This window comes from Megalobrama amblycephala, linkage group LG10 (genome assembly GCF_018812025.1).
Source record: "Megalobrama amblycephala isolate DHTTF-2021 linkage group LG10, ASM1881202v1, whole genome shotgun sequence".
Lineage (NCBI taxonomy): Eukaryota > Metazoa > Chordata > Actinopteri > Cypriniformes > Xenocyprididae > Megalobrama > Megalobrama amblycephala.
The window spans coordinates 20987713-21014162 of NC_063053.1; the positions used below are offsets into that span (position 1 = coordinate 20987713).

Here is a 26450-nt window from a genome sequence, read left to right on the forward strand (position 1 = left end):
AAAGTAATATATTGCTCATATTGCTCTATAATTTAAAGTCTTTAAAATGTTTATTGCCATGACTTAACTTTAAAATCAGTTTTTAATATGAGCTCTTAATCATACATTATGACTATGGAAGATTGTTTCAGAAAAAAAAAGGTAATTGTGACTTACTTTTAATTTTTTTCTCGCAATTGCAAGTTTATATCTCACAATTCTAAGAAAAAAAGGGCAGAATAGCATGATATAAACTCACAATTCTGACTTTTTTCCCTGGCAATTGCGAGCTTATATCACAATTATGTAAACTCGCAATTGTAAGAAAAATATTTAGACTTGTGAGATAAAAAGTTGCAATTAGGCTAGCATTTTTTATTTATTATTCAATGGCGAAAACAAGATTCCATAGTTTATTGTTATTACTTAACTACTGATACACACTTCTATTTTTTGGCAGTAAGTTTTGGAAGATCATTATCTTTGCAAGATGGACTTTTCAGGGTAAAAGATGGACTAAAAATAAACTCCAACACCTTACAGCTAGATTTTGGAAGATAAATTCTTCAAACAGTGGTACAGGAGGATGTGGTGCTGGTCCTTCAAGAGTCACTCTCAATCTGTCTGTCTATAAAGCCTATAAAAAAAACTGTCTTCTTGTATTTTACTACAATTCAGTATGTGATTCTTAAATGGGGGGCATTTTTTAGGATTCTTTACCTAATCAAAGTCTCTGAGATCCTGACACCTCGCACTCCTGGAGAATGCAGGTAGGTTGAAGTTCTGGAAAATGGTGGCGCTGGAGACTAAAGGGTTTCTGATGGTTTCACACTTAATTCTTCACCTTAATTCTTAATTCTTTTGCAGTTAACGTGTCTTTTCTTATCCACCTGTTTTTGTCTGACCCTGCTGATCCAATGAGCATTTCACTATCCAATGGACATGCCTTAATAGCAATTTCTAGTATTGCATTAGTATTGCATCCTTCTTGTGGGAATTTAATAATTTTTGACTTTTCTGTCTGAGATAAATCTCTTTTTGGCTCATTTTATCTGTAAAAGAAAACAAGCCTTCATAAACTAACTTCATGACTAAATACAAAATTAATGGTAGTTATTAAGATGGATTGGTTTGGAATTGGTAAAATGTGCTTGGGAAAAATATGATCAGAACATCAACTTGCATAATTATGCAAACAATTATGCATTTAAGCAGTTAATAACATACTATAACAATATAATAACTGCTGCAAGTGGCAACACAAGACTAAACATCGTCATTGAAAAAAATACTACTCTCACGTGTCAAAACTCAGCATTCCTGAACATCACACTTTCTGCAACTAATGGTGATGGTTTTAGGTCAGTGATAAACTCTTTGGTCTTGACTAAAGAAAAACCCAAGAACTTTTTAAAAAATAATTTTCCAGGACAACTACAAGATTTTCCAGGACATTTTACATTTTCTCTAATTTTCCATGTGTTTTCCAGGACTGGAAAATTTGTCATCAATTTTCCAGGTTTTCAAGGTTTTCCAGGATGAGTGGGAACCCTGGTTGTAGTAATGCAAGGCGAGGAGGATCAAGTGGCCAAATACTCTCCAAGAAACACAGCCGGAGAATTAAGAATTGCAGAAAAAGTTTAAGATTGCAGACTCCCAATACATTCACAGACATGCTGCTGTGAGCAACATACATTAAATAACCCCCGTAGCAGATCTATAGAGGTGGAGCTGGGTAAGGTGGAGGGTTTGTGAAAGCTTCCTGCAGACTGCTAACAACAAACAATGGAAAGCATTTGAATGTTGAGCAGCAAGCTCATTGGCCACTGATGCAACAGCAACCAATCAGCTGTGCTATGTAGATAACGATGTGATCGCTACCAAATAGTTAAGGATCTATCAGCCTGCACCAGTTTTATGACAGAACTTAGTATATACAGTTGTGGTCAGAATTATTCCCCTTCATATTTACATTTTTTTAGCATACCAGGGTGATCATGAATATGAAATTGTCCAGCCATGATTTCCTGTTCCACAGGAGTACAAACATGAGGAAACACAAAGGCCAAATTCCCGTAATCATTTATCACAATGAGAAAAATCAAAGAATATAGTTCTGAAGTGCAGCAAAAGATTGTTGAGCTTCACAAAATAGAAAGTGGCTGTAAGAAAATAGCTAAAGCATTGAAAATCCCCATTTCCACCATCAGGGCAATAATTAAGAAGTTCCAATCAACTAAAGATGTTACAAATCTGCCTGGAAGAGGACGTGTGTCTAAATCGTCCTAAAGTGCTGTGAGGAGGAAAGTTTGAGTGGCCAAAGACAGCTGGAGAATTGCAGAGATTAGTTGAGTCTTGAGTCTCAGAGAGCCTAAAAAAAAGATCAAACAGCACCTCCATCCTCACAAGTTGTTAGGGAGGGTTTAAAAAAAATCCTCCTCACTCATCCAGGAAAAAATCTCCAGCATTTTCAGTTGTCAGACAAGACTGGAACTTCAAACGGGACTGGCTTCTATGGTAAGATGAAACTAAAAAAGAGCTTTTTGGCATCAAACCCACCAGATGGGTTTGTTGCACACAGGGATAAAAAGTGCCCCATGCCCACTGTTAAATATACTGCTATATCTTTGTTATCTATATCTATGTTGTGGGCCTATTTTTCTGCTGGAGGTCCTGGACACCTTGTTCAGATACATGGTATCATGGATTCTACCAAATATCAACAGATAAAAAATCGAAACCTGGCCGCTTCTGCTAGAAATCCAATAATGGGGCCATGGTTGGATCTTCCATCAGGACAATGATCCAAAACAAACACAAAAATGGGTTACTGAGCACAAAATGAAGCTTCTGCCATGGCCATCCCAGTCCCCTGACCTGAACCCTATAGAAAATGAGTGGAGTGAACTGAAGAGAAGAAGCACCAACATGGAGCTGGAATCTGAAGGATCTGGAGAGATTCTGTATGAAGGAATGGTCTCTGATCTTTTGTCAGGTGTTCTCCAAACTCATCAGGCATTATAGGTGAAGAGCTGTTATCTTGGCAAAAGGAGGTTGCAAAAAGTATTGAATAAAAGGGTGGTAATAATTATGGCCAACGTGTTTTGGAGAAAAGCATTTATTTCATAATGTTATTCACCCCACCCCACCCCCACTTTCAATTCTTTTCCTTCAATGAAAGTTTACATTTTTGCTAATTTCATGAATTAAAGATCAAAAGGATAAACAATTTATTTTTACAGTCATCTTTGATCATATTTACCAAGGGTGCCAGTAATTCTGACCACAACAGTGGGTACGGAAAGTATTCAGACCCCCTTAAATTCAGACCCCCACTCTTTGTTATATTGCAGCCATTTGCTAAAATCAAGTTCATTTTTTTTCCTCATTAATGTACACACAGCACCCCATATTGACAGAAAAACACAGAATTGTTGACATTTTTGCAGATTTATTAAAAAAGAAAAACTGAAATATCACATGGTCCTAAGTATTCAGACCCTTTGCTGTGACACTCATATATTTAACTCAGGTGCTGTCCATTTCTTCTGATCATCCTTGATATGGTTCTACACCTTCATTTGAGTCCAGCTGTGTTTGATTATACTGATTGGACTTGATTAGGAAAGCCACACACCTGTCTATATAAGATCTTACAGCTCACAGTGCATGTCAGAGCAAATGAGAATCATGAGGTCAAAGGAACTGCCTGAAGGGCTCAGAGACAGAATTGTGGCAAGGCACAGATCTGGCCAAGGTTACAAAAAAATTTCTGCTGCACTTAAGGTTCCTAAGAGCACAGTGGAGCACAGTCCCTGCAATTGAGGGAAAGATGAATGCGGCCAAGTACAGGGATATCATGGACGAAAACCTTCTCCAGAGTGCTCAGGACCTCAGACTGGGCCGAAGGTTTACCTTCCAACAAGACAATGACCCTAAACACACAGCTAAAATAACGAAGGAGTGGCTTCACAACAACTCTGTGACTGTTCTTGAATGGCCCAGCCAGAGCCCTGACTTAAACCTAATTGAGCATCTCTGGAGAGACCTAAAAATGGCTGTCCACCAACGTTTACCATCTAACCTGACAGAACTGGAGAGGATCTGCAAGGAGGAATGGCAGAGGACCCCCAAATCCAGGTGTGAAAACTTGTTGCATCTTTCCCAAAAAGACTCATGGCTGTATTAGATCAAAAGGGTGCTTCTACTAAATACTGAGCAAAGGGTCTGAATACTTAGGACCATGTGATATTTCAGTTTTTCTTTTTTAATAAATCTGCAAAAATGTCAACAATTCTGTGTTTTTCTGTCAATATGGGGTGCTGTGTGTACATTAATGAGGAAAAAAATTAACTTAAATGATTTTAGCAAATGGCTGCAATATAACAAAGAGTGAAAAATTTAAGGGGGTCTGAATACTTTCCATACCCACTGTGTGTGTATATATATATATATATATATATATATATATATGTGTGTGTGTGTGTGTGTGTGTCTTCTTTGAAACACAACAGTAATCTGATGTTAAACCTGCCTCCTTTAAGCCTCAATTTAGTCCTGGAGTAGCTTTAGTCTTCCTCCAGGAAATCAGTTTATTAAACTCTGGACTAAACTAAGTCTCGGACTATTTAAATCCATGACAGAGAAAACAGATTTCTGTTAATCTGGTTTAAAGTGCCATTTTGGTCTATGACTAGGCTTTCTCTGTCAGGGAAACCACCCCCCAACATTTAGAATAAACAGTTATGCTTTGTTTGTCTTAGATGGATCCTGAAAATGCCAAATAATAAAACTAAATCTGGCAAATATGATCAACAGTTTAGTCAGTTAGACTGAGCAACGAAAGATTAATCTAAATTTTATTTACATTAAAACACAAAGTATTTGGAATATACACACCTTATAATTAACTTTTCATATTTGCATTGTTTTAAATTAATTAATGCATTTTGATAAGGGATTAATCTTGATTTAATAGTCTCTTCATTGTAAGGCTATTCAAGTTAGGTTAGGTTTACTAATTTGATAAATGTAGCTGTTCAAATTCCTCACCCTGAGTACTGGTAACAATTACGTTTATTTTAGTAAGCGCCATTAATAAACTAATCCACCTAATGCAATTACAAAAAGACCTTTTGTTTGGGTTTGTGATTGATTTGAAGGTGTAATCAGCTGATTCACCTGTTATGCCCCTTTTATAATCCTATCAATACATCATTACATCTGTGTATGACTGCGGAATGTGATGGGATGATAGATGGAGATTATAAACAACGTGTAAAAGGTGTATCACCTGCTCACTCACAAACATGATTGCAAGTGACTGGCCTCCACTGATACTACTACTGTTTTGTCCTAAAATGACAAAAAATACCAACAGTCAGCTGGCAAAATGTCAGTATGTCAAGGTGACCTGATAGCCCTGGACATTGCTATTTCCACTATAACAGGTGTTCCTGTCACTTTATTCTCAGTTATGTTTACAGTAATGTCAACCCCCATATCTGACAGGCTAAACACACCCCTTTCTCCACCAACCAAGGCTTATGAAGCAAGTCATGTGCATGTTTATAGCTGTCATTCTCTTGGCCTGGAGTACCCTCAGCTTTGTTGTGACAGATTGGTGGAAAAACTAAAGGAAAACACACACCCAATTTTAGGAACGAACCCCCAAGAGCTGTTACATTTAATGCCATGTTATCACTTCTCTCAAAAAAAGTCTAATACACAATATAATTCTGATCACAGTTAAAAGTTCAGTAATAGAGGGAGAGTTCACTCAAAAATAAAAACTCTGGCATAAGTTTCTCACCCTCATGTCGTTCCAAACCTGTAAGACTTACTTTCTTCTATGAAATACAAAAGAAGGTATTCTGAAGAATGTTTCAACCATTTTTTATCCATACAATGAAAGTCAATGGGGTCCAATGTTGTTTTTTACATGCGGTTTGGAACAACATGAGGGTGATTAAATGATAACAGAATCATATGTACATTTTTAATTGGACTATCCCTTTAAAGTGATTGATGTGTATAAAAATGCAGATAGATTGCATATATATTCTTTTTCCACTCTTTTCACTGGTTGCTTCATTTACACCATTCATCTGTCCATACATCTACATCTACGCCTTGGCACCTTATTTAAGACAGCCAAGGAGGGAGTAAAGCCATCTCTCCTCTTTATACAGGTCCTGATCCTCCAGCAGTCTGAATGCACCATGGTCTTCTTTTCACCCTGAGAGCACTACTTATGCTAATACAGTTTAGCACTTAAAATAACCGCTCTTACATGTCCATGTGACACCCACAGTCACAAAAGCATCCAGTACATTGTCACCGGGCCAGACACCAGTGAACATGACGAAGAAGAAAAGGAAGAAGTGGAGTCTTTTACAGTCTTGTGTGTCTCATTGCCTACTTGCGAAAGAACTTCAAGTAAACCACCGCCCCTAAGATGGCCAGCTCCATGATGATAATGACTGATAGTAGGAGTTTATTCGTCACCAGTCTGAAATGACAGGAACGGAAGCTTGATTGAGTATATTCTCAGAAAGAGATTTGGAAATAATTCTAGTGATGTAAAATGTGTTTCGCAAGTGTGCAAGTCTCACCGTCTGGACATTGCGCGCAGGATTTTCCTGCTGCGGCTCAGGTTCTCTCCCGTGTGAACCAACTGATTAGAAATGGGGTAGTAAGAGAAGAGAAAGAGAGAAGAAGTGAATTCATTCTAGACATTTCACTTGTGCAGTTTATTATCTGCTCGTTCAACAGTAACAATAATGGGGAATGGTCTAGATATCTCTTGCTCACTCTGTCTCTTGTGCGGTCCAGTTGTTCTCTCTGTTCTCCAAGCTCTTCAATGATGTCTGTGCCAATCTGGTCGGTCTCTGCCGCAATCTGTTGACTTCGCTCAATACTTTTTGACGCATTATTTAGAGACTCTGTCCCCTGGATGAGCAAAGCACGCTGGGACTGAAGATGGGTCTGCAAAAACAAACATAACAATTCGAGAATTAGTAACTCTTTAACTAAGACCTGCTGCATACTCATAATACCAGTGTTCGCCTTTAGCCAAAATGACTGACTGGTTAACTGACATCAAATACAGATAATACTACAACAGAGCACAACTTTTAGTTTATTTTTAACACACTGTATAATCCTTAATAACATAAGTCTATTAAAAAAATAACTTGTTGGTCTAACTTAATTCAATTATGACACCTATTTCCACACAGTTGAACTGATTTATTTGAACTTAAGCCAAGTTAATTGTACTGATGAGTAAAATTCATCCTAATTGAATGAGATCACACCAGTTTCATTTGACATATTCTGTGAATGTTTCCTGAACATAATTCACTCTAGTTGATCCAACCAGTGGTATTGCAATTCAGACTGGTGCCCTTGTGCAGAGTTGCTCAAGTTTTCTGCGAAACATTTGTAGCATGCATGTAATGATCAGATAAAGAACTTCTCATCACTGGCTTTAGCACAATTAAAGCTTGTTGAGAACAACATACATTTATTTCATGTAGCCACCCATAGCCTAACCACAAGGTCTACACTTCAGCATAATGGTAACCTCATAAAAATCGACATAACATAAATTCTTTTAAATGTCAAATATAACTGAACATCAAACTTTAAAAGGTATTTCCCTTTCCTAAAAAACACATTAAACAGCACTTAATTTCAACATTTACTGTCCAGATCTATCCCTACGCAAAGCATGCTGGGAACTAGAAATCCACTGCCCAGTTTCAATCAATGCAACAAATGATTTGTGTAGTCCTAACACAAATGGTTTAGGTTAACCTAACATTTTGCTAATTTAATTTCATTTAACATAGTACAATTGAGTGCAAATGCCAGTTAAGTAAAAAACTAAAGATTTGTGTTGGTTCAGCTTATTTTATTTAAATAAACTGAGCAAGCAGCCAGAATCATTTTTTTGAGAGTATATTGTATATTACAATATAATACACTGTTTCATCTTTTTTTCATTTTTCATCTTCATTTCATTTTTTTGGTTTAATTACTTGATTCACAATACTTAATGAGATGAGTCTTTGTATTTTTGTCTGATTTTCAAACACTTTCTTTAGCTTAGACTTAAATGCTGTAATGCTGTAATCAATATCAGTGCTGGTTGGTTTGGTTTCAGGCTTAGAACGACTGAAACCAGAGAAAATTAAAGGGAAAAATATGTATGGAGCTGAAGACGGATGAAAAAATGAGCAGTGACTGTTCCTCACTATTGCTCTTTTGACTGTCACTGAATCAAACAAGTGCCTCATAAATCCCTCATAAAGTCCACTCAAAAGAAAGCATATGCTATTCTTTTTAGGTCTTTCTTATGACCTTCACTTCCTCAGTATCAGAGCATTCAGAAACAGGACTCTTGGGACATACTGGACGACCTTGCTCAAGGCAACCTCCTGTGTGCGCAACAGAAAAAAATCATTCCACTCCAGCGCAACAGGCATCTTTGTTTGTAAAGTGGTAGGGAGTTCACCAGCATCTCATACTGTTGATTTGTGTGTGTATGCAATGACAAACTGGGTGGACTTGTTTTTGTTTGTTTTTTATTATATAACTAGAATGACAATTATTGGGAAAGCATATTTAAGACTCCCTTCAATCAATCAAACAAATAAAACAACAAACCGAACGAGTATCGTGTTTTGCTAACACTATACACCATATAACAGTTTACAAGCTTACGTATCACTTGTGGAATGCTGGCAAGGTGTGTCATTAAAAAAACCCGCAGGGAAGATAGAGATCTCTGGTGTACTTAAGGAATTTCCTGTAGGAATACCCATTTGTGGAGGTGGGTTGTAGCCAGTTCTAGCCTGATGAAAACTAGATCCAACTGGAGAGATGTAGAAATTCTCTATCATCATGGTATACATTAGGGCTGCACGATTAATCGCATGAGATTGTCATGCGTGTCTCATCAGTAAAGCCGGTTCTGTGATTAGCGGTAAATGTCCATCACCTGCTTTCAAATGGAGCGGCACTTAATATACAGAGCCGTAGTTCGCGGACAAGCTACGCAATATCGCGTTCATAATCGCAGATGAATCGGCTTTGATTATGAACGCGATATTGCGTAGCTTGTCCGCGAACTACGGCTCTGTATATTAAGTGCCGCTCCATTTGAAAGCAGGTGATGGACATTTACCGCTAATCACAGAACCGGCTTTACTGATGAGACACGCATGACAATCTCATGCGATTAATCGTGCAGCCCTAGTATACATAATTGAGCAAGACTTGTGTGTAATCAAGGAAGAGTAGCTTGAATTTAAACACAACAGCCTCTCTAAGTACAAGGCAGTGTGTTTTCTTTCTTAATCCAAATCAAGAAGAGATGGTCAAATTTGTCGATCCTCAGTAACACCAAGGTCACCATGATATAAACATGTCAAAAAGGAAGCCCTTTCATCAGCTGATCTTATTCCTACCATAAACATTTTTTCCACAACAAACAAACAGACTTTCTAACCCTAATCTTTGCAAAATGCATGTGAATGTGTGTAATTCATGAGAGAATCTTCATTATTATGTGAACTACTTCTTTCTAATGAAGGACTGGCAAGACTTTACTTACACTCTGGTCATTCTGTGCAGTATAAATCCCTTGTCTGCTGTCTCCAAGGTGACTTGAAAACCCTGGTGTTGCTGAGAGGCGTATGTCTCTCTGCAGTTTGGCCAAATCTCGCCGGTACAGTCGAATCTTTGTTGACATGGGGGTTCGGAAGGATGACGGAGCGCCAAACAGCTCCTGTTCCATGCCCTGAAGCTGGGAGAGACATCACACATTCAGTATTCTTTGATGAATAGAAAGAACAACATTTATTTGAAATAGAAATCCTTTGTAACATTATAAATGTCATTACTGTCACTTTCAATCAATTAATTTCTTTCTTGTGCTGAACACAAAAGAAGATATTTTGAAGAATGTCGGTAAGCAAACAACTGATGGGCCCCATTGTCTTCCACAGTATGGGGAAAAAAAAATACTATGGAAGTCAATGGGGTCCTATCAACTGTTTGGTTATCGACATTCTTCCAAATATCTTCTTTTGTGTTCAGCACAAGAGAGAAATTCATACAGGTTTGGAACAACTTGAGAGTGAGTAAATAATGACAACATTTTCCATTTTTGGTGAGCTATCGCTTTTATACTGTTTTGCATGTTCTAACAAGGCAGACTGTCACTGGTTGTCTGAAGCACTACTGCCACCTGGTGTTTCAAACTGGTCCAAAAAAATTTATTTTTGCAATGCAAATCATCAAAGCTTTCTGTATGGAGTCAAATTAATGCCTTAAAGTTTTGCACAAAAATAAAGTTTTGCAAAACACAAAAAAAAAAGAATTGAGCAATAAAAAAATGTTTTGCAAACAAAAATAAAGAATTGAAAAGGAAAAATAAAGTATTGAGCGGAAAAAAATAAGTTTTGCAAACAAAAATAATAAATTGCAAAATAAAATAAAGTAGTGCAAAAATAAAAACATAATCAATTACAAAAATCCTATTTTATCTTTGCCACATATTTTTCATGCTCAAACCTACTAAATCATTTGCAACGCTCATTTTATTCTGCGTTTCAGTCAAGCGTGCGCTCACGATACCGGTTTTCCTTTGCGCTGCACTTTTCTGTGCGGTTCTCTTTATGGCACAGGTTTGACGTGGGGGTGGAGTCAAGAAACGGGGGCACGTCTCCGCGAAATGCATTGGAGGGGAACGTAATCGGCGACAGGTGAAATAATTCTTTGACATGGTTAAAAATAATGAATGGTTTGTTTTTGTTGGTTTGTTTAGCATATGTTGTCGCTCATTACAACCCCATCCAATGCATTTCTTATAGTAATATGACCCGTTGCGCTCTGTCTCACTGCCTGTATCCACTTTTGTGTCTACAAATATACTGCACTATAACAGTCTTGCGCACTTACTTCCTGTTATGTGCACAAGCTCTCAAGTAGCCAAGATTGCAAGTGTGGGTATTTGGACAGGGCATTCGTGAGAATTATGAAACTCTTCAAATCCTTCACCCTCAAGTGGAATGAGCTGACAACCTCCACCCTATCTGCTGAGAGCATCATATATTTGTTTACTAATATAAATTTCTAAGAAACCTTGCATGGTTTGCATTAAAATACAAATATAATGTAAATGTCATCAGGGTTCCCACTCTTAGTACATTTTAATGCAACTGTACTGTGTCAATGCCAAAAAATTTCAATATCAGAATATCATAAACCTTTCCCATCGTTAACTATTGCTTGAAGGTAATGATAGCTGCCAAAACAAATGTCATATTTTATAGAGATTGCATTTCTAAAAAAAACAAATATATATATTTCTAGCCTATTATTTATAAAATAATTATATAATTATTCATTTATTTATTTATTCATGATTTAATGCCATATTAGCAACAAAGGCTATATTCATGGAAATATTAACAGTATTTAAACATTCTCATTACAATATCATTTCAATATATTATTTACAATAATATAAAAAAATTCTTAGGGAACAATCAATATACAAAAACATGCATAAATAACAATAACAACAACAACAGCAATAATAATAATAATATCATATATAATTTTTCAATTTAATTTGTGATTAAAAAAAAAAGTCTAGAATTCTTCCAGGAGAGACCTTTTTAAAAAATGTCCATTAATATATTTTCTGAATAAAAATGCTGTCTAATGCCATTTAAAACTGGACATTTTATTAAAATATGTTTTACACTTAAAACATTCTTACACAAGTCACAAACCAGTTTCACTTCTCCTTCTAAATATGAATGAGTGAGTCTTGAATGACCAATTCGACATCTTGTATACACAACATGATCATGTCTATTTTCAAAATAATAACAGTGATTTATGACTGGATTCACCTCATATAATTTGTTATGTATACACTCATTCCATTCTATTTGCCAAACATAAATTATATAAGAATTATAATATAAATTATATAAGAGGTTATAATTTACTATAGAAATTAACATGACTCTTTAATTTGACTTTTCTAGGACTGTTAATCACAATTTTGAGATTGTGTCCAAACTTTCATCTATAGTGTGAATTAAAGGGTTAGTTCACCCAAAAATGACATTTCTGTCATTAAGTACTCTGCGAAGAGAATACATTTTGTGCGCAAAAACAAAACAAAAATAATTACTTTATTCTACAATTTCTTGTCTTGTCAATGTCAGTCTCCTATGCTATTGACGTAGTGAACACAGTGCAGTCATTGTAGTCACGTGAACTATTTTAACAATGTCTTTACTACCTTTCTGGACCTCCAAAGGTGCAAAGACGTTGTTGCCTATGTGTGGCTCAGAAAGCTCTTGTATTATATCAAAAATATCTTAATTTGTGTTCTGAAGATGAATGAAGGTCTTGCGGGTTTGGGACCACATGAGGGTGAGTAATTAATGACAGAAATTTCATTTTTGGGTTAACTAACCCTTTAAGACTGACATTAATGTTAACATTGTAACATACCACTTCTTCAGCCTCTGAAACACGCTCATCAAAGTCCCTGACAATCCTCTTCCTTTCCTCTGGAAAACAAAAATGGGTTTAGTCAGGTTGAGTCCAGAAACCCACCTTATGTGTTTATATATATATATATATAACCCCATAATAACACAAGGCAGACAACTGACATTAGGGGATATCGGGGGTAGACTGACATCTTGCTGTTTCCAGCTGTAGCCTCTGTGATATAATAATGATAATAATAATAATTTTGAGTAAAATAACGCTGAAAAGCAAAAACGTATGCTAAAAAAAATACCAAAACCGTATTTCAGTCCTGCTCTAATAAACACACTTGTACCTGCACCCAACTGTCCGAATACTCTGTGGACAACCACATCTGCTGTCATTATTCAGTTCTAGATATCAAGAGTTTATTCACCTCCCTGGCATCTCTGCGCCCGTTCAGGTATCAACTTCACTTCTTCATACAGAGATTTATACATCTCATGCAGCTTTTCAAACTCCTCGGAAGACATATTGGGAGCGATTTTAACCAAGCCTTAAGCAAATAAACGTGACTTTTCGATATCAATAAGACTGTAATAAAACAACAGTGAGTTTGACGTTTGCTGTGATCTGAAAATAATGAGAAGAATCGGCTTTTCAGGCAATAACAAGATCCTCGGGACAGCAGCTGATGCTTCCGTGTCGGACCTCGTGATTATAGGTGGTTTTGATTTTGCCTGAAAACAAAAAGGGAGCGAAAGATCCAAGACATTGTTTTTAAAAATTCTAACACCTAAAAAGCAGATTTAATAATATTTACGTGTATCACTTATATTTTAAGATGCATTATATTGCAAAATTTAACAAAAATGTGCAACAGTTCAACAGGGCAAACATATAGACAGCTAGTGTCATGAATACATTGTGGGATCTGTAGTTTGCATTATCCAGAAAACCCAAATAAACTGGTTTTGAAAATTTAATTTGAAAAATACATATATCCGTAATTAACTTACATAAACGACTTATTAAGATTGTACCATGGCTTTTTACCAAAATTAAACAAGAATCAGGTGTTCACATTTGTTTTTATGATTTTAGTTCCTGAAAAGGTTTTATTTCAAAGTTTCATTTTTAAGACATTTTTATTGCCATGCTTTGTTTATTTTACAATACTACAAAAACGTCAACTCTCTCTCTCTCACACACACACACACACACGAGAGAGAGAGAGAGAGATAATAATTATATAATAATAAAAAATAAGGTCCTAGTAAATGTAAATAAAATAATTTTAAAATACAATATTTTTTCAACAAGACATTAATGAATATTGAGAATAAATTGTCCAGACAATAGAAACTACAATCCCATCATTCCCTGGGAGCACAGCTGTAGATTTGAGTGGGAGGCTGAACACATCCACACCGACAGAGACAGACGGAGGGAAGCACACGGTTTCATGATGCTTATGCTCGGAGTGATCGCGGCTGGTTTAGGGGTGGTCGCGATGATTTTAAGGCTGCTGTCTCCTCAAATCAGGTAATTCTGCCTTTTTTGGAGAGAAAGATTTGAAAATGCTATTCAGTCTTATTTATTCTGAAAGGACTTTGCATGGAAACCTTCATTCTTTCTGTAAATCAAGAGCACAATGTGCGTCAGGGATGAGAGCATCAGAGAAGACAGAAACATCAGTCTATGGAGGTAAAGCATTGCAGCCACTGAAGCGTGCAGCCCAGTGCAGTGTCTTAAATAGTCTCAAGTGTTAGTATAACCGAAGTCGACCTTTTAATAATGGAAATCACATTCTACATACGACACGATATTATTTATCGATTGTAAAATGAGCGCAGTAATCGGCACAATATTGCTGAAGGTTGGCGCTTGGTGGAAACGCCTCCTCTTGACATGATCTGCTCTAGAAACCAACCAATAGAATGACAGCATGGGCGGATCACCCCGCCCCTTCGCGTAACCGCGCTGCGTATATATACTGTATATAATCATAGTTTAGGACTATGGAATGCTAAATCAAGAATATAAATGTATGAAATACAAATCAAGATTTTAGGATTTTTATTCTTATTGGTTATGTATTGATTACTGTGATTATAGTGAACTTATTGTCATTGTTAAGAAACCAGTTTGAGATGACTTGAGCTTGAAGTAGCCATCAGAAGATGGGTACTGTGCGGTCATAAAGGGATGGACATGGTCAGCAACAATACTCAGGTAGGCTGTGGTGTTTAAACGATGCTCAGTTGGTACTAAGGGACCCAAAGTGTCCAAGAAAATATCTCCCACACCATTAAAGCACCACCAGCAGTCTGAACCGATGATACAAGCCAGGATGGATCTTTGGTTTCATGCAGGGTTCCCACTCGTCCTGGAAAACCTTGAAAATTGATGACAAATTTTCCAGTCCTGGAAAACACATGGAAAATTAGAGAAAATGTCAAATGTCCTGGAAAATCTTGTAGTTGTCTTGGAAAATTACTTGGGTTTTTCTTTAGTCGAGACCAAAGAGTTTATCACTGACCTAAAACAATCACTGTTAGTTGCAGAAAGTGCAATGTTCATAAATGTTGCATTTTGACACGTGAGAGTAGTATTTTTTTCAATGATGATGTTTAGTCTTGTGTTGCCACTTGCAGCAGTTATTATATTGTTATAGTATGTTATTAACTGCTTAAATTCATAATTTTTTGCTTAATTATTATGCAAGTTGATTTTCTGATCATATTTTTCCCAAGCACATTTTACCAATTCCAAACCAATCCATCTTAATAACTATTATTAATTTTGTATTTAGTCATGAAGTTAGTTTATGAAGGCTTGTTTTCTTTTACAGATAAAATGAGCCAAAAAGAGATTTATCTCAGACTGAAAAGTCAAAAATTATCAAATTCACAGAAGAAGGATGCAATATTAATGCAATACTAGAAATTGCTGTTAAGGCATGACCATTGGACAGCAAAATGCTCATTGGATCAGCAGGGTCAGACAAAAACAGGATAAGATAAGGATAAGAAAAGACACGTTAACTGCAAAATAACTAAGAATTAAGGTGAAGAATTAAGTGTGAAACCATCAGAAACCCTTTAGTCTTCAGTGCCACCATTTTCCAGAACTTCAGTATCTCAGAGACTTTGATTAGGTAAAGAATCCTAAAAAATGCCCCCCATTTAAGAATTACATACTGAATTGTAGTAAAATACAAGAAGACAGATTTTTTTATAGGCTTTATAGAAGGACAGATTGAGAGTGACTCTTGAAGGACCAGCACCACATCCTCTTGTACCACTGTTTGAAGAATTTATCTTCCAAAATCTAGCTGTAAGGTGTTGGAGTTTATTTTTAGTCCATCTCTTACCCTGAAAAGTCCACCTTGCAAAGATAATGATCTTCCAAAACTTACTGCCAAAAAATAGAAGTGTGCATCAGTAGTTAAAGGGTTAGTTCACCCAAAAATGAAAATTCTGTCATTTATTACTTACCCTCATGCCGTTCCACACCCGTAAGACCTACCAAATTAAGATATTTTAGTTGAAATCCAATGGCTCAGTGAGGCCTGCATAGGGAGCAATGACACTTCCTCTCACAAGATCCATAAAGGTACTGAAAACATATTTAAATCGGTTCATGTGAGTACAGTCGTTCAATATTAATATTATAAAGCGACGAGAATATTTTTGGAGCGTCAAAAAAACAAAATAACGACTTATTTAGTGATGGCCGATTTCAAATCACTGATTCATGAAGCTTCGGAGCACAAATGAATCAGTGTGTCGAATCATGATTCAGATCGCGTGTCAAACTGCCAACAGATGAAATCACGTGACTTTGGCGCTCCAAACAGCAGATTCGACACACTGATTCATCTGTGCTCCGATGCTTCCTGAAGCATTGTAATTAAGTAATAAATGACAGAATTTTTTAATTTTTGGTGACTAACCCTTTAAGTAATAACAATAAACTATGGAATCTTGTTTTCGCCTCTGAATAATAAATAAAAAATGTTAGCCTAATTGCAACTTTTTATCTCACAAGTCTAAAAATGTTTACTACAATTGCGAGTTTACATAATTGTGATATAAGTTCGCAATTGCCAGGAAAAAAAGTCAGAATTGCGATTTTGGCATTTGGCACTGACAAATTGGCATTTGACAGTTTATATCTTGCGATTCTTACTTCGTTTCTTAGAATTGTGAGATATAAAGGTCGCAATTACCTTTTTTTAACATAAACAATCTTCCCAAGTCATAATGTATGATTAAGAGCTCATATTAAAAACTGATTTTATAGTTAAGTCATGGCAATAAACCTTTTACAGAGCAATATATTACTTTAGGGCGTAATCCCAGTATTTATTCCCATTGTTGTAAAATTGAAAATGTCCTGGAAAATGATCGCTGAAAAAGAGTGGGAACCCTGTTCATGTTGTTTATGCCAAATTCTGACCTTACAATCTGAATGTTGCAACAGAAATAAGACACATCAGACCAGACAACGTTTTTCCAATCTACTATTGTCCAATTTTGGTGAGCCTGTGTGAATTGTAGCTTCAGTTTCCTGTTCTGAGCTGACAGGAGTGGCACCCGGTGTGGTCTTCTGTTGCTGTAGCCCATCTGCTTCAAGGTTCGACATGTTGTGAGTTCATAGACACTCTCCTGCAGACCTCAGTTGTAACGAGTGGATATTTGAGTTGCTGTCTGGCCATTCTCCTCTGACATCAACAAGGAATTTTCGCCCACAGAACTGCATATCACTAGATATTTTCTCTTTTTAGGACCATTCTCTGTAAACCCTATGGTTGAGTGTGAAAATCCCAGTAGATCAGCAGTTTCTGAAATGATCAGACCAGCCCGTCTGGCACCAACAACCATGCCACATTCAAAGCCACTTAAATCACTTAAATTCTTCCCCATTCTGATGCTTCGGTTACATGCCTAAATGCATTGAGTTTCTGCCATGTGATTGGCTGATTAGATATTTGCATTAAGCAGTTGAACAGACGTACCTAATAAAGTGTCTGGTAAGTATACGCTTGTAGAGACTGGTTGAGTGGATCTCAATCAGCTGCCTAGTTCAGTAGTCAGGGCACTGATCAGGGAGTCCATTTTAAGGGCCAATGCTCACTAATGTTCCCTTGACGGAAGTGCTAAAGTGCAAAACATAAATCATGTGAGCCAGTAGTGACATTGTACAGTGAGGATGTTGTCATGTAACCAATAGTGTCCTAATGTGTAGTGAGCCAGGGTCCTTTGTACATTTGTACATGTGATATACTGATTCACAAACTAGGGAGCTGATTGAGACCATGAGACTCCATGGAGAAACAGATTCCTGGTCAGTTACACACTGTTGCCATGGACAACAGTCCATATTCAGATATTTGATATCCGAATGCCGTGATTAACCATAAATAAATCTATTTATATTTAATTGCAATGTCTGTGCAGGAAATATGCAGCAGGAGGAATGTGTCGATCCACAGCACGATTAGATGGAAAAGTTGCCTTGATCACAGGAGCAAACTCAGGAATTGGGAAGGAAACCGCTTTGGATTTGGCCTTTCGAGGTCTGTCCAATTCCTCAACACCTTTACTAAATACCTTTTAACTTTGGAAATGTCTAATGAAATAATTGTATTAATTCAGTTTAAATAAGGCTTACTGAAGTAACAGTTCAGACCTGTTTGCCAACAGGTGCACGTGTGATTCTGGCATGTCGTGATGTGGAGAAAGGTGAAGAGGCGGCGACAGAGATCCGTACACGAGTGGGAGGAGCTAAAGTGGAGGTGAGGGAATTGGACCTGGCCGACACCTGCTCCATCCGAGCCTTTGCACAGAGATTCCTGCGAGGTACTGCCTTATGATGTCTGATGTAATTCAACCACCAAAAAAAAAGATATTTTTGCTTTTTATTAATGATTTTTGTCTCTTCATTTAGAGGTAGATCACCTGCACATCCTTGTCAATAATGCGGGTGTCATGATGTGTCCTTATATGAAGACGGCTGATGGATTTGAGATGCAGATTGGTGTCAATCATCTGGGTGAGTGTAAATAATACTTACGTATTTATATTAAAGGGGTCATGACATGAGAAATCAAATTTGCCTTGAATTTTTGACATATAAAAGGACTTTATATTACATCCTGCAAGTTTCATAGCTTAAAATATCCTCATTATAAACAAAGCATGTATTTAATTAAAGGTGCTAAAGAGGATATTTTGTTTTATACATTTTTGCAATATTACTTGAAACTGTCTTTACTAACTGATAAAAGACTATTTATTAGGTGCAGTGAAAGGAATAATATTAATATACATCATCTGTGCACGAGGTAGGGCCTTAAAAACATCAGCCAATCCTTTACGCGATCATCGCGTAAACGATTGGCCCTCTGGCTTGTCAATCACTGCCGTGACGTTCCTTGTGAGAGACGTGCGCGGATTGGCCCTCTGGCTTGTCAATCACTGCCATGACAGTCCTTGTGCGAGACGTGCGCGGCTGCGCGCTCCTGTAACTTTCCACACTCTACAGGTGCCGCATGCAATGTTTTTGTCAGGAGACAGGAGTAACAACTGAAGATTATGAGTTACCTGCGATGAGTCCGACATAATCAATCCACTAACACGACACAGCGAATGCCGGTGGTAAACACTCGTGTTCCAATACTCATGCAAGAGTTTTGGGAGGCGTTCCTTTGAAATGAGCTGTGAAGGAGGGGGGTTGTTCTTACGCATGCGCTCATTTCAGAAACTCACTAATGGTCTTTGGTTTCTCAGTCGACGAAAAGATCCTCTTTAGCACCTTTAAGCTCCAAAAATAGCTTGTTTGGATATTGGGGGATCTGTGGCGTCACACGGGCAAATACATTTGCATATGACTGCCTCTAGAGCAAGACATTGACGAATAGTTATACATCATTGCACCGTAGGCTCCGCCCACTGTTGTTCAGTCACTTAATGGCTGATATTTGCCTACACTGGATGTGAGCGTTGCGTCAGAAGCAAACAGAGTGGCTTGAGTCTGCCAACAAGATGACAAATGAAGAGTGAAAGAACATTTGCTTTGACACGTCCATTTTAAACAGCTCATTTGCATTTCTGTACAGACTTAAGAAGGATCCCAGCATCAGAAACTAGTGGATTTATTTATTCCCCTGAAACCTCTGTCAGGGGAATAAATGTTTGTTCTGAGAATTTTGTTTTGTAAATAAGGCACAGTATAATGGAGAGTTCACAAAGAAACTTTTGTTAAAGGATGAAGCAGTCAGTTGTATTGGACAGCAGCATCACAAACCGCAAGTAAATGATTTTATAATTCTTTATCTGTATATTATGGTTTTATATGGATAATGTTTTCAAGACACTCATGTGCAATAGCGAGTGAGCGTTGATACTGATTCCTATGAAATGACGTTAGCCAATCATAACAGTGGCTGTTTATTGACAAGCTTTAAAGGAGCTGCTCTTTAAAAATGGATAATTTCAGAAAGAGGGTCAGAATGTATGTTGAAAATAATTGTTTTACACATATATATTTGTTTTTTTTGAGCAAAAAAAAACTTTATTAACATTATAAGTGAACCTCAAGGAACATATTAAAATAAAATAAAAATTCCACGTCATGACCCCTTTAAGACATTTCACCAAACCGGAACATGAAAAAACAAGAGCTTTTCTTACTGTCAAAAAAAGCATATGTAGCCCCCTGACAGGTATTATTTCAGGACATATTTTAGCAATATCTGTCAGTTAATAGGCATGTTTTATTAAGATATCAGAAGAAATAATAAAAAAAGTTTAGAAAGTGTTGTTATTGTTTACTAAAATCATTAACATTTTTTTTATTGTTAACTGAAATAAGGCTAAAATAAAATATAAATATTAGCTGAAAAACTTACTGAACTAACTGATCTAGCTAAAATAAATTAAGTTGAAGTACTAAAATTGGAATAAAAATAAAGCTAAATAGAAATAAAAAAAAATTTAATGAAAATATAAAAATGAAATCTAATCGTCTAATTACTACTATAGTAAATAATAATAAAATAACACTGATGTTTTAACTCACGTCTGCACCTCTTTTCATTCAGGTCACTTCCTGCTGACATATCTCCTCATTGGTCTGCTGAAGCGTAGCGCACCATCACGAATCGTGGTTGTTTCTTCCCTGGCACATAATTTCGGTTGGATTCGATTCCACGACCTGCACAGTCAGGGTAGCTACAACAGCGGCCTTGCCTACTGCCAGAGCAAGTTGGCTAACGTGCTTTTCACACGCGAGCTAGCGCGCAGGCTCCACGGTGAGTACTGCTGCGTTTCAAACATGGATCTAAAATGAAAAAAGAAATGGTACATTCTGAATCCTGCTTTGCAGCAAAAGTCAGTTTGACTTGTATTTCATCAGGGTCAAATGTGACTGTGAATTCTCTGCACCCGGGGACGGTGAGGTCAGAGCTGGTGCGTCATTCTACAGCAATGTCGCTGCTGTTTGCGGTCTTCTCCATGTTCCTGAAGACCCCGAAGGAAGGAGCTCAAACTTCTGTCTATTGCGCCGTCGCTGAGGAGCTCCAGTCAATCTCAGGCAAACATTTCAGGTACAGCACACTTCAGAACGGTTGCTTGATGCTGAAGGTTAATTTTTTTCAAGATATCTTGGCCATTGTTATTCATATAAAAAAGTGGATGGGGGCAGGTGCGGTCAAACACCATAAAAGAATCATTAAAGGGATAGTTCACCCCCCAAAAATGAAATTTTATCATTTCCTTACTCTCGTGTCATTTCAAACCTGTAAGTCTTTCTTCTATGGAACACAAAAGAAGATATTTTGAAGATTTTTTTTAAAAAACCAAACAGTTTTGGTTACCAATGACTTTCATTGTATGGACTGAGACATTTCTCAAAGTATATTCTTTTGTTTTCCATAGAAAGTCATACAGGTTTGGAATGACATGAGGGTGAGTAAATGATGACAGAATTTTCATTTTGGGGTGAACTGTGCCTTTAAAGGTGCCCTAGAACTTTTTTTTAAAATATGTAATACAAGTCTAAGGTGTCCACTGAATGTGTCTGTGAAGTTTCAGCTCAAAATACTCATTTTTTAACTGCCTATTTTGGGGCATAATTAGAAATGAGCCGATTCAGGGTGTGTGGCCCTTTAAATCTGGTGCTCCACGCCCCAAGAGCTCGTGCTTGCCTTAAACAACATAAAAAAAGTTCACACAGCTAATATAACCCTCAAAATGGATCTTTACAAAGTGTTTGTCATGCAGCATGTCTAATCGCGTAAGTACAGTGTTTATTTTGATGTTTACATTGATGTTTACTGAATGAGTTTGAGGCTGTGCTCCTTGGCTAACGGCTAATGCTACACTGTTGGAGAGATTTATAACGAATGAAGTTGTTTATGCATTATACAGACTGCAAGTGTTTAAAAATGAAAATAGCGACGGCTCTCTTGTCTCCGTGAATACAGTAATAAACGATGGTAACTTTAACCACATTTAACAGTACATTAGCAACATGCTAACGAAACATTTAGAAAGACAATTTACAAATATCACTAAAAATATCATGTAATCATGGATCATGTCAGTTATTATTGCTCCATCTGCCATTTTTTGCTATTGTTCTTGCTTGCTTACCTAGTCTGTTGATTCACCTGTGCAGATCCAGACGTTAATACTGGCTGCCCTTGTCTAATGCCTTTCTTAATGTTGGGAACATGGACTGGCATATGCAAATATTGGGGGCGTACATATTAATGATCCCGACTGTTACGTAACAGTCGGTGTTATGTTGAGATTCGCCTGTTCTTCGGAGGTCTTTTAAACAAATGAGATTTATATAAGAAGGAGGAAACAATGGCGTTTGAGACTCACTGTATGTCTTTTCCATGTACTGAACTCTTGTTATTTAACTATGCTGAGGTAAATTCAATTTTTAAATCTAGGGCACCTTTAAACAAAGACTATAGATACAGAAAGATGGTTCATTCCTATTACTTGTGAATGGGAGAAACCATAGACATCATGATGTCTATGGGAGAAACTGCAACGCGCAATATGGCGGAATACGTCCCGTCTTCTGAGTAAAAGAGCCAATCACTGATTGGTTTGCAGTTACTGCGTCACTGCAGCTGCTGTTAGAAGCTCCGGTTCCCATAGAAACCTGAGACTTGCGCTTAGGACTGCACATGCGCATTGGCTGGTCTAGCCTGAAAAATAAGCCTTTTTAATGCTATTTGAGCATAAGAAACAACATTTATGCAAAAGTACATGTCAGATTTTGCTTCTGATTTTAAATATATTATTTAATTGTGAGTTTGGCAAGCAGTTTTTGAGATTTCAGGATTCCCCCATTCAAATATATAGGACTTGGTCTTGGATGCACCAAATAGCTGCCCGGAGGCGTTGCAAATATGGCCGCTGAGTGAACAGACTTTCATTGAAAGGGACTTTGCTTTAAAGCAGACCATGCAATGTGTTCACTATATGTCATCTCTTCTGAAGTCATATAATAGTTTTATGTTAAAATAGACTAAAATTGAAATCATTATTTATTAAAAATTTGCCCTCTACTGTAGCTCTTACATCATGCATAGTTTGTTTGGTACTGGCGTAGTATTAAACATCTCTCTCACACTTTGTCTGTCCCACACAGTGATTGTGCCCCTGCTTTTGTGGCCCCTCAGGGACGGAGCGAGGAGACGGCACGGAAACTGTGGGATGTAAGCTGTGAATTGTTAGGCATCGAGTGGGACTGAAACATTTATTTGACACACTTAATATTTCTTCTCTTCTTTCTTAAACGTTTTCAGTGATCATTCTTATGTATTTCTTGGTTTAATTTGAAACACTTAATCACTCAAATCTATGCTTTTAAATAGCACAATCCACTTTGTTCTGCCTTTTTGACAATTTTCTCCTATCATGCCCTTGTGACAAGCAAGTGAGTTTTTTTTTTACTCTAGAACAATTTTGATTTGAATTTTGATTTCATTGTTTTATTGTTTTTTATTCTGTATTTTGAACGCTGCTTTAACTCCCATCTCAGTATTCTCACATGAAGCTGCATATTGAAGTCTTTTATACAGATGTGCTTTTAACTACTGTGATACATTCATGACCAGAGATAAATATTTAAATATATACAGTGAAAAAATGTATCATTTTTGAATTTCTTTCTTTATTTGCTAAAAGATACAAATACACAAGGAAATGTTGCAAATAATATTAAAGAGAATTTATACTATGATCAGGAGGTTCATTATTAACACAAGGATTTAAAAAATTAACTAAAACAATCTAAAAAAACTGAGATTCATTCAGTTAAACTGAAGTCAGTATTTTTTTTTTAGCAAAATAGCTTTTTTTGTATAGCTAAATATATTTAATAACTCATTTTAATTAATATCTAATTTCTTTGTCACTCTAATTGGATTCAGACATAAGTACATCCGTCTCTTTGGCAACATCTCTGTAACAGTTTTATTAATTTTAATACGCGCATAGGTTGTGTAAACAGAATTTGTTCAGTTTGTTCCTCGGAAGAAAAAAAAAAAAACAGACATAGTCCCTTAAAGGGATAGTTCAGCAAAAAAATGGAATCTGTCATGATTCACTCACCTTTGTCATTCCAAACCTGTATGACTTTCTTTTGTGGAACATAAAAGATGATATTTTTTAATGTCTCAGTGTTTTATTTGTCCATACAATTGAAGTCAATTAGCTCAGGTGTTGTTTGGTTACTAGTGTTCTTCAAAATATCTTCTTTAATGTTTTGCAGAATAAAGAAAGTCACACAGGTTTGGAATGGCATGAAGTAAATGATGACAGGATTTTCATTTTTGGGTAAACTTGGGTAACATATCACTAAAAAGAAGGAACCCTCCTCCCTTTTTACTTTACACAAAAACATTTATACACATTATACACAGATTCCACATTATAAAACAAATTACAGGAGGGTCAGAGATAGTTTAATATGATTAACATATATACACACACTCTCTCTCACACACATTCATAAAGAGTGCACATAATTTCAGGTTGCGAATTGTAGGGTAATTTGCGTTATAGACAAACACATAAGCAACGTTTCACTGATACAGTATATTTCAAATTGCCATGTTATACCCAGAATCCCTTACTTTCCTGTTGTAACTTTTAGAGTTTTGCAATATCTAAGATACTGCTTATGTTAGTTCTCAGAGCGCACTTATCATAATGCCTGTAAATCACACCTTCCCTTTTAATAACACCGTTTTTGTAGTTCAACCACGTCTGAGTGCAATCTCTCAGTGAGGACCAAAATAAACAGCTTTGTTTTTTTAGAAGAGACACAATCTGAAGAGACACTAAATTTATAGTGACACCATTGTAAACTTGCCAAGAACTCAAATAAGAATTAATTTCATGGCAGATGCAGAGTAATTTCACTACTATATTACCTTATTCCATCAGGATGAGATTTAGACACAGTGATTAGTCTTTTTTTACATAGATGAGAAGAAAAATCCCTTTTCCTGAGGTAGGAGAATAAGCCCAGTCAAATACTGAAGATGTATGCAGATGTGAACCTGGCACAGTTTTCGGCAGATTGGTAGATTGTTCCCCTTTCATCACACCCTCCACGGATGAGGTTTTTGTTCTGGGATGGGAGTTGGACTGCTCCCAAACTGAGCTTGAATGTGAATGGACATCATGTTACAAAAGTGGCACGATGGTGATTCATTTCATGGCATATTACTATTTCACTCTAACCAATCAAAGCAGAGCAGAATAACTCAGTGTCCAATTGGAATTAGAGTTCACAATGGGGATTGGTCGTGGTTATCAGTTATTGCTGTGTCGTTGCTTTGAAGATTGTTCCTGATGCTCCGAGAGCCATTGGCGGCAGATGTTGTGCATGACAGAGTCACCTGAGCTTTCAGCGGCCCGCATCACGTCCTGTACTAATGGAGCCGCCTTTACAAGCTCAAGCTTCACAGCCTGGAGATACGCTGCCCGCAGCTTACTGCACTGGAGATATGCCTTTATCTACAGAGAGAGAGAGAGAGAGAAAAGAATGTGAATGATGGTAAGAAAGTGTGAGAGAAAAAGAAATACAGACTGAGAAAAAGAGAAGCCTAACCTTGTTTTCTGCACTCTTACACTCCAGAATCAGGGTCTCTAGTTCTTTAGCCTGAGGGAAAAAAAATATACTTAATTATTATATAAATGTAAATTATATACTTTCATATTTAATTATATAAAATTATATATTTCTTAAAGTAACACAAACTGAACAAAAAGAGATCATTAGGTTGGGGACTCACATCTGCAGGACTCTTATCAGCCACAGAGACACAGCTGAGCACAATGGCGTCACAGTCGTGTTTAGAGGCCGTTCCAGACTCCCCTACACACTTCAGCAGCTGCCGCACAGACGAGTACTGGCGCTGCCGGACCAGGCGCTGTCCAACCCGTATGTAGACTGCCAGTGCCTCCAGCTGGAAGTCCTGCACCACGTGAAAGAAAACGAGAATCAGAGTCAGATGTGAATGAGACAAAGACTCAAACTGTAACAGCCGTGTCATAAATGCTTGCCTGTATTACTCGATATGCAATGCCAAAACCTTCCTCAATGTTCTTTCCTCCCAGCATCACCTGTTCAAACAGAAACAACGTCAGAAGCATCTTACCTGGGCAAAGGAGAAAAAGAACTGGACAGTGAACAGTGGTCGAAAGTCCTCTTTTCAGATAAAAGTAAATTTTGCATTTCATGTTGAAATCATGGTCCCAGAGTCTGAAGGAAGACTGGAGAGGCACAGAATCCAAGCTGCTTGAAGTCTAGTGGGAAGTTTCTGAAGTTAGTAATGATTTGGGGGGCCATGACGTCTGCTGGTGTTGGTCCATTGTGTTTTATCAAGTGCAAAGTCAATG

General features: G+C 37.0%; 3 protein-coding genes across 10 annotated transcripts in view; 1 reads left to right on the top strand and 2 right to left on the bottom strand.

Moving 5' to 3' along the window:
* Window positions 1-5633: 5633 nt before the first annotated feature.
* On the bottom strand, window positions 5634-20725 carry vti1b (vesicle transport through interaction with t-SNAREs 1B). 3 transcript variants are annotated; one of them, XM_048205364.1, is made up of 6 exons: window positions 20596-20725; window positions 12526-12584; window positions 9602-9793; window positions 6793-6966; window positions 6594-6655; window positions 5634-6490 (listed from the first exon to the last, which is right to left on the bottom strand). In XM_048205364.1, the coding sequence occupies exons 1-6, from the start codon at window positions 20633-20635 to the stop codon at window positions 6397-6399; spliced, it is 621 nt and encodes a 206-aa protein (XP_048061321.1). In that variant the 5' UTR covers window positions 20636-20725; the 3' UTR covers window positions 5634-6396. The 3 variants fall into 3 exon arrangements, with proteins under 3 accessions (XP_048061321.1, XP_048061319.1, XP_048061320.1); XM_048205362.1 differs by lacking the exon at window positions 20596-20725 and adding an exon at window positions 12944-13233; XM_048205363.1 differs by lacking the exon at window positions 20596-20725 and adding an exon at window positions 12863-12926.
* On the top strand, window positions 13899-23692 carry rdh12 (retinol dehydrogenase 12). Its single transcript, XM_048205361.1, has 7 exons — window positions 13899-14052; window positions 17973-18091; window positions 18219-18374; window positions 18463-18567; window positions 20618-20827; window positions 20932-21121; window positions 23188-23692. The coding sequence occupies exons 1-7, from the start codon at window positions 13973-13975 to the stop codon at window positions 23288-23290; spliced, it is 963 nt and encodes a 320-aa protein (XP_048061318.1). The 5' UTR covers window positions 13899-13972; the 3' UTR covers window positions 23291-23692.
* Window positions 23693-23988: 296 nt separating this feature from the next.
* The window catches only part of zfyve26 (zinc finger, FYVE domain containing 26), a 30875-nt gene continuing 28413 nt past the window's right edge, over window positions 23989-26450 (bottom strand). For all 6 annotated transcript variants that reach the window (XM_048205360.1, XM_048205357.1, XM_048205359.1 and 3 more), the window contains 4 exons: window positions 26115-26174; window positions 25844-26026; window positions 25660-25710; window positions 23989-25565 (listed from right to left, as the gene is read on the bottom strand). In XM_048205360.1, the coding sequence (XP_048061317.1) occupies window positions 25362-25565; window positions 25660-25710; window positions 25844-26026; window positions 26115-26174 (498 nt within the window). In that variant the 3' untranslated portion in view covers window positions 23989-25361. The remainder of the gene's footprint in view (window positions 25566-25659; window positions 25711-25843; window positions 26027-26114; window positions 26175-26450) is intronic.